The following is a 6,351-nucleotide window of genomic DNA, read 5'->3' as shown; positions in this document are numbered from 1 at the left end:
ATTTAGCTCTTTAATCTATCTGGAACATTCTTTTTCAAAAATTGTTTTCCAACACCATTACTGGATAGTTAGTTCCTTTCCCTCTGATTTAAAATGCCTCTTTTATCGTAAATTAAATTTGCATGTATAAATTGGTGTCCCCCCCCCCATCTTAGGGGTGGCACTCCACACCATGTCCCAGTATCAGTGACAGATATCCCTTCACTTTTCTCTCTCAATAATGTTTTGGCTGTTCTCGCATTTAAAAAACATCTAAATGAAACTGAGAATAAGCATATTAATATTACTTATTAATATGCTATTAATACCTTTTCGTTGTAATGACTGTATTGTATTCCACTACACAGGTGCACCAATATTTATTGACTTCCACGACACCACTTCCTTTCCCACAATTACCAGCCACAATGTGACGAAACACTTGTAGTTCAATCTTTGCTGATTTTACAAATGAGTTTCTTACACTGAATTTCTAGACGGTGAATTTCTGGGTAAAGGTTCTTGGTATTTTTCTTGTAGACATGCTTTCCCAATTTACAGCGTTCCCTCTATTTCTTGTTTTCCATGACACTGACATCTGATGACTGATGGGGTTGGTGTACAAACCGCCTCCCCTGATCAGGAAGTAGGTTGGCTCCACTGTCTCCAGGGAACCATGCTGTTGCCCACAGTGACAGCTGCTTGACCAAGCGCCCTTCGCGTGCTGCTTTCTGTCCCCATCCCAGTGCCCACTGCCCTCTAATGGGGACTGGGGGCCTCTCCCAAACCCTCGTGTCTAAGTCTGTTCTGGGGAACCAAGGATTATGATTCGAGCACAATGGCACAATAAAACTGACAGTATGCTCAGTCATCAAGACTCAACATTGCAAAAGACTGAAATTGTGTAAAACATATTTCCAACCCAATTGCAATTAGGCAAGATAACTAAAAAAATCCCCATGTTTAGAAATTAAGAAACATGATTTACAACCTCTAAATAATCAGGGAATCAATGAAAAAAGCAAACAGCCCAAGCCACATTCTGGAAAATTTAGGTGTATGTAGAAAATCAGTGAGCTAAACATTCCTGTCAAAATTGCAGAAAACAGGAATTAGACCCAAAGAAAGAAGGCAATGCAGAAGAGAATTAAGTTAAAAACAAATGCACAAAATAGAGCATCACCAAGACCCAAGCAGATTCTGTGCAAAGGTCCATGAACTTGATAAAACCCTACCTGCTGTCAGTTAAGGCTGCTGAAGAGGAAGAGGGTACAAATAACCAGCGTCAGGAATGAAAAACGGACTCATTAGATTCTATAGGCCCTAGAAAGATAATCATGACATTCTGAACAAATTTGTGACCATCTGAAAATCTGTTATCAGGTGAACAACTCTTGAAAACACACCGTTTACCAACTAGGAGCCCCGTCTCCCCTCGGCCTCAGGACTCGCCTTGAGCCACAGTGTGCGGTACAGGCCCGAGGCTTCCACTCTGCTCCCCAAACCCGAGACCACACACAGGGAGCGGGTCCAGCCAACTGGATGCTCTGAAGCGGGGTCTTGCCCCGTCTGTCATCGCACTTCAGAAGCCACTCAGGCAAAGTGCGGTTGGCTGCAAGCACACAGAAACCGAGGACTCAGTCCACAGCCCAAGGAAACGAGTTGGGGACAGAAGCCAGCAGGATCATGCAGCCTTCCAGGGACCCCAGGAATGACCAGAGCTGTGTCCGCCCTGACCACTTGGACTTCCACCTCGCTCCTACACACTTGACAGCTGCCATTGCCTCAAAGATGGTCCCCAGGAGACGCCGGCTCACTTTCCAAGCCGGGGTACAGGCCTCAGTTTCAAACCACCAGTCCAGTGAGCAATGGCCTGAATGGGGGATCTGGGTGCAGCCCTGGGCACGCTGCGACTCTCTCCCACAGACCTGTCCCTGCTGGGGGACCTGTGATCACCTGCTGTGCTCACAGAAGCTATCACCCGAGGAGGGACAGGAAGAAGTTGCGGCAGCCGTGGCTACCCATCCACTCGTGCTCTTCTGTGTGCTGAGTGCTGTCACTTGGCCCCCTGCTCAGGGCAGGGGCTGCTTGACTCCACAGAGAAGGGCGAGTGCTAGACGGTCGTGCCTACGAAAATAGTCTTTGGTGACACATGGGGGCTGAGGGATGTCCCGTGCAGTCTCACAGGAGTCCCCAGTAGGACTGGATCCCAATTGCCCAATCTACTGCTCGACTGCTCTGAACTCGGGAGGAAAAGAGGTGTGACTTATGCCGCTAGGCCTCACGACACTTGAAAACTGGGCAAGTGCTGGTGTGGCGGGAGGAAGGGCCTGTCCCACGTCCACGCAGGAGACCGGAGCTGGCTGTGGGCAGAGTTAACAAGGGGAGAGACAGGCCCTTGCACACTCGGTGACACTGGGCTCAGAGAACGGGTTTCTGCCCAGCCGGCTGCCTAGGGTCCCCATGGGCTAAAGGACTCAGAGCCCGGGATACAGAGTCTTTATTTATTTTGAGTCTCGAGTCCAGAGCCATCAGGACATCTGGCCACTCTCCAGGGCTGGGGGCACCAAGTGGCCAGTCACGCCTGTCGTTTTCCTACAGTCCAAAGTGTCCTCAGGAGGCAGGAAGTGGCTGTGTCTGTGGGAAAAAACATGTCAACATGTAGTAGCCCCCATTCTGTGCCGGCCCTGGGACCCCATGGGGAGACTGAGGAGACAAGGCAGAGGCTGCCCCTGCAGAGCGCATGGTCTGGAGGGACCGCGTGTCAGGTGACCACCTCAGCCACCTGCCACGTGAACACGGGATGCAGAGACGTGTCATGGGGCAGAGAAGGCAGCTCTGCCATGTGCCTGCCACTGCCACAGGGACCGGGGACTAGCGACGGACATGGCAGGTACAACTCTGACTCCAGGGAGGGACAGACAGCACGTGAACAGAACTACATCAACTTTCCAAGAAGAAAGTCAGCCAGGGAAAGAGGCGTGTCGGGCTCAGGGACACTTCGTCAGCCACATGAACAGGTGCGTGCACCTCATGTCTTATGAGATGGAAACGAATGGGAAGGACCAACTGGCCCTAAGGTGGGAAGGTGGGGTCTTTACTCTCAGAGGCCAAAAACCTTGCAGGAAACGTCACCAACATGATGAGGAAACCAGTGTGGCCAACATTCGGTCATTACTGACCGTTTCCTGAGAAGAATGGACACCGCGCCTGTCAGTGGGTCTTGGGGCCTGAGGCTTTCCCTCGTCCCTGCCTCACAAAATATGACTGCAGGGTCAGGGAGGGCAGTGACGTGAGCCATGATGAGGGGGCTCGGGGACACGGAGCCTGGGCAGGGACAGGCCTTCGGAGACATTTGCTGAGGTGACAGCTAAGCAGGGCTAGGGGGGGCAATCTAACCGCAGGAGACACAGCCTGGGGCTGGGCCTCCGGGCTGGAGGCCAGGAGGGGGAGGGGGCCGCAGGAGCTGAGACCTGGCCTGTGAAAGGGTTTCCAGGTAAAGCAGAACATGGTCACACTTTCTCAGGGACACTCTGGGACCGTTAGACGGTTAACCGGCTGGAAGGGGTGAGAGGAAAATGGAGGTCTGAGAGGAGATGGGGTGTCACTGGTGCTGGTGAAAATGTGATGTTTGCTTTTGGAGCTCACTGTGCTGTAAACAGCCAAACCAGGGCTCTCAACCTTTTTGCCAGTATGGACATTTACTTTAAACTGTACCATCCTAGGTGCACTGCAGCTGCTTCTGTGCTAGATACAATAAAAACAATGGGACCGTCACCCCATGCTCAGTCCCTGCTGGGACAGCTGATGGTCCTGGGGAGGGCAGGCGAGGTGACGGAGTGGGCTGACGGGTCTTCTGGGAGGACAGAGAGCCAGCCAGAACCTGGGGTTTTGTTCAGTGAGGGCAGGCAGCCACTGGTGAGCTTCACGCAAAGGAGTGCTGTCACTAGTTCTCGGTTCTTAGGTTCTCTCTGGCCACCACGCCCAGGCAGGAATGGCGGACTTGAGCAGGTTGGCAGGGCTAAAGCAAGGGCCGTGTGCTGGTCCCTGGCGGGAGGGCAGGGCTGGGGGTGACCCTGGTGTCTACCTGCGCGGCTGCAGGGCGGGCCGGCGGCGGCACGTGCTCGGCGCACTGCAGGAAGCGGCGCACCTGCTCCGCACACTTGCCCGCGGACGCCTCGTTCTGCCGCAGACACTCCTCGAAGGCCTCGAAGGGCTCGGCGCAGGCCTGGCGGATCTGACGGATGATGGGGCTGCGGGGAGGCACCTCGGCGCGTCCAGGCTTCCGCCGCGCCGCCCGCCCCGCCCCCCCCCCCCGCCCGCGCCGCTGCCCCCCCCCCGGCCCCCCCAGGCCATGGCGCACTGCCTCCCCCCGCCCGCCCCTCCCCCCCGCGCCGCTGCCCCCCCAGCCCCCCGCCCGCGCCGCTGACCCCCCGGCCCCCCCCAGGCCATGGCGCACTGCCTCCCCCCACCGCCCCGCACCCCCCCCCGCGCCGCTGCCCCCCCAGCCCCCCCCGCGCCGCCCGCCCCGCCCCTCCCCCCCCCGCCGCTGCCCCCCCGGTCCCCCCCAGGCCATGGCGCACTGCCTCCCCCCACCGCCCCGCACCCCCCCCCGCGCCGCTGCCCCCCCAGCCCCCCCCGCGCCGCCCGCCCCGCCCCTCCCCCCCCCGCCGCTGCCCCCCCGGTCCCCCCCCCAGGCCATGGCGCACTGCCTCCCCCCGCCCCCCTGCACTGTCCCGCACTCACTGGGACGACGTGCACCGAGCGATACTCATCTTGAGGTGGTGACAGTCGCGTTGCCACGACTGAGGCTTGGCCGCAACACACTGGCCGTACTGGTCCAGCTCCCGGCTGCAGTAGCGGGCAGTGACCTCCAGGGCCGCCTGCCTGCGGGACACGCGGGAAGGGGGTGAGACCCGGGCGCGCGGGGGTCTGTGGAGCGGGCCGGGGGCTTCGGGTCCTAAACTGGCCTGCGTCCCGGCACACAAGGCCGGGAGGCCTCGGCAGCAGGCCGCAGAGCTCTGGGGGGACTCGGGGGCCGCGGGGGGACGTGAGAGTCCGACGGGGGGTCTGAAGTCCAGGGAGGGTCTCCCGACAGGGTGACAGACGACGCCTGAGGACCGGCACCGACGTGACACTTGCGGCCCTGGGGGCCACAGGTCTTCGGCGCACAATCTGGAAGCGCCGGGTCAGCGTGGGGACAGGCCCGGGGCGCGGGACAGAGCCAAGGGGAAGGTGGGTGAGCTGCGGGAACGCGGGGCTCCGGATGCGAGAGCAAACACCCAAGCCCTCGGATCGCACGAGGGGGCAGCGCCTGGACAGGCGGGGAGGAGGGACGGCGCGGAGCCGGCAGGCCGGGGCTCCGACAACAGGGGCCGACCCTCCTCCAGGACCCCGGGTCACCGGGTAGAAAAGGCGTGCGCGGCAGGCGCTCCTGCTACTCACATGTCGAGGCCGCTGCCTGGGAGAAACCGTCAGGGCGGTGCGCCCGCCCTTTCCGGTGCCAGGCTGTGATGGCGGCGCTCCGCCTAACCCTCTCCGCTCCCCTCTTCCGGTAGCACAGCGTACCAGCGGCTCTACCCCCTAAGGGCCAAACCGCTACGGCGGCGTCCGAAGGGCCACTTCCGGCCTCCGCCTGCGATGGCGGCCCTCCACGGGCCACTTCCGGTCCTGCCCGCGGCGGCGGCGCCCTTAGCCACTTCCGCCGGACCGGCTCGGCGGCCTGATCCTATTCCTGGCTTGCTCTGGCGGCCCCCCACTTCACCGGAAGTAAATAATGGGAAATACGGCGGTGCCCCGGCAGCGAGGCAAGCGCGGCACTCAGCTGCGAGTCGCCCAGCGCCACACACGTTCCCAGCCACCTGACTGGAGCTAGTGGAGCGCAACTGTCCTTTGCTGTGGCCCTTCAACATGTATCGCTCGCGGCTCGTCTGGACGGCCGCGGCCCTACGCATGCGCTCACCGTCCTTCAGGGACACTGGTTCGCGCGCCTGCCGGAAGGAGCGTCACCCAAGTCGGCCCGGTCTGCGTTACCCAGTTGCGCCCCCTGGCGGAAGCCCAGAAGCCGGCTGACGGGAGCACCCGTACTGGCTGCTCTGCAATTCCTCTCGTTGTGGTGACGGTCCCAGGGTGGGGCTGGTCCAGCCACCCCCAGTGGGAGGCGGGGCGTGAGTGTCCCCCGGTCCGAGCGGGGCGCTGGTCCCGCCGTGAGCACGCAAGGTCCCCCGGAATCTGGCCAAACGAACCCACGTGCAGGTGTAGCGTTTCAGACAGGTGCATGGAGCCTCGGCGTGCTTGTCTGTGAAATTGGGTGACAGTGACGCCTTTCTGTGAGGCAGATTGGGGCCAGTGCAGGAGCTGTCCCCGAGACGA

General features: G+C 60.0%; 1 protein-coding gene across 1 annotated transcript; it reads right to left on the bottom strand.

Moving 5' to 3' along the window:
* Positions 1–340: 340 nt before the first annotated feature.
* CHCHD5 (coiled-coil-helix-coiled-coil-helix domain containing 5) lies at positions 341–5,927 on the bottom strand. The gene is made up of 4 exons (XM_081067901.1): positions 5,425–5,927; positions 4,726–4,866; positions 4,067–4,232; positions 341–2,616 (listed from the first exon to the last, which is right to left on the bottom strand). Coding segments are annotated over exons 1-4 (333 nt in total). The 5' UTR covers positions 5,427–5,927; the 3' UTR covers positions 341–2,592.
* Between the last annotated feature and the right edge of the window lie 424 nt (positions 5,928–6,351).

Source organism: Rhinolophus hipposideros (assembly GCF_964194185.1).
Source record: "Rhinolophus hipposideros genome assembly, chromosome: 12".
Taxonomy (NCBI): Eukaryota; Metazoa; Chordata; class Mammalia; order Chiroptera; family Rhinolophidae; genus Rhinolophus; species Rhinolophus hipposideros.
The sequence above is the reverse complement of the archived record's forward strand: the minus strand, read 5'-3'. Positions and strand labels throughout refer to the sequence as shown.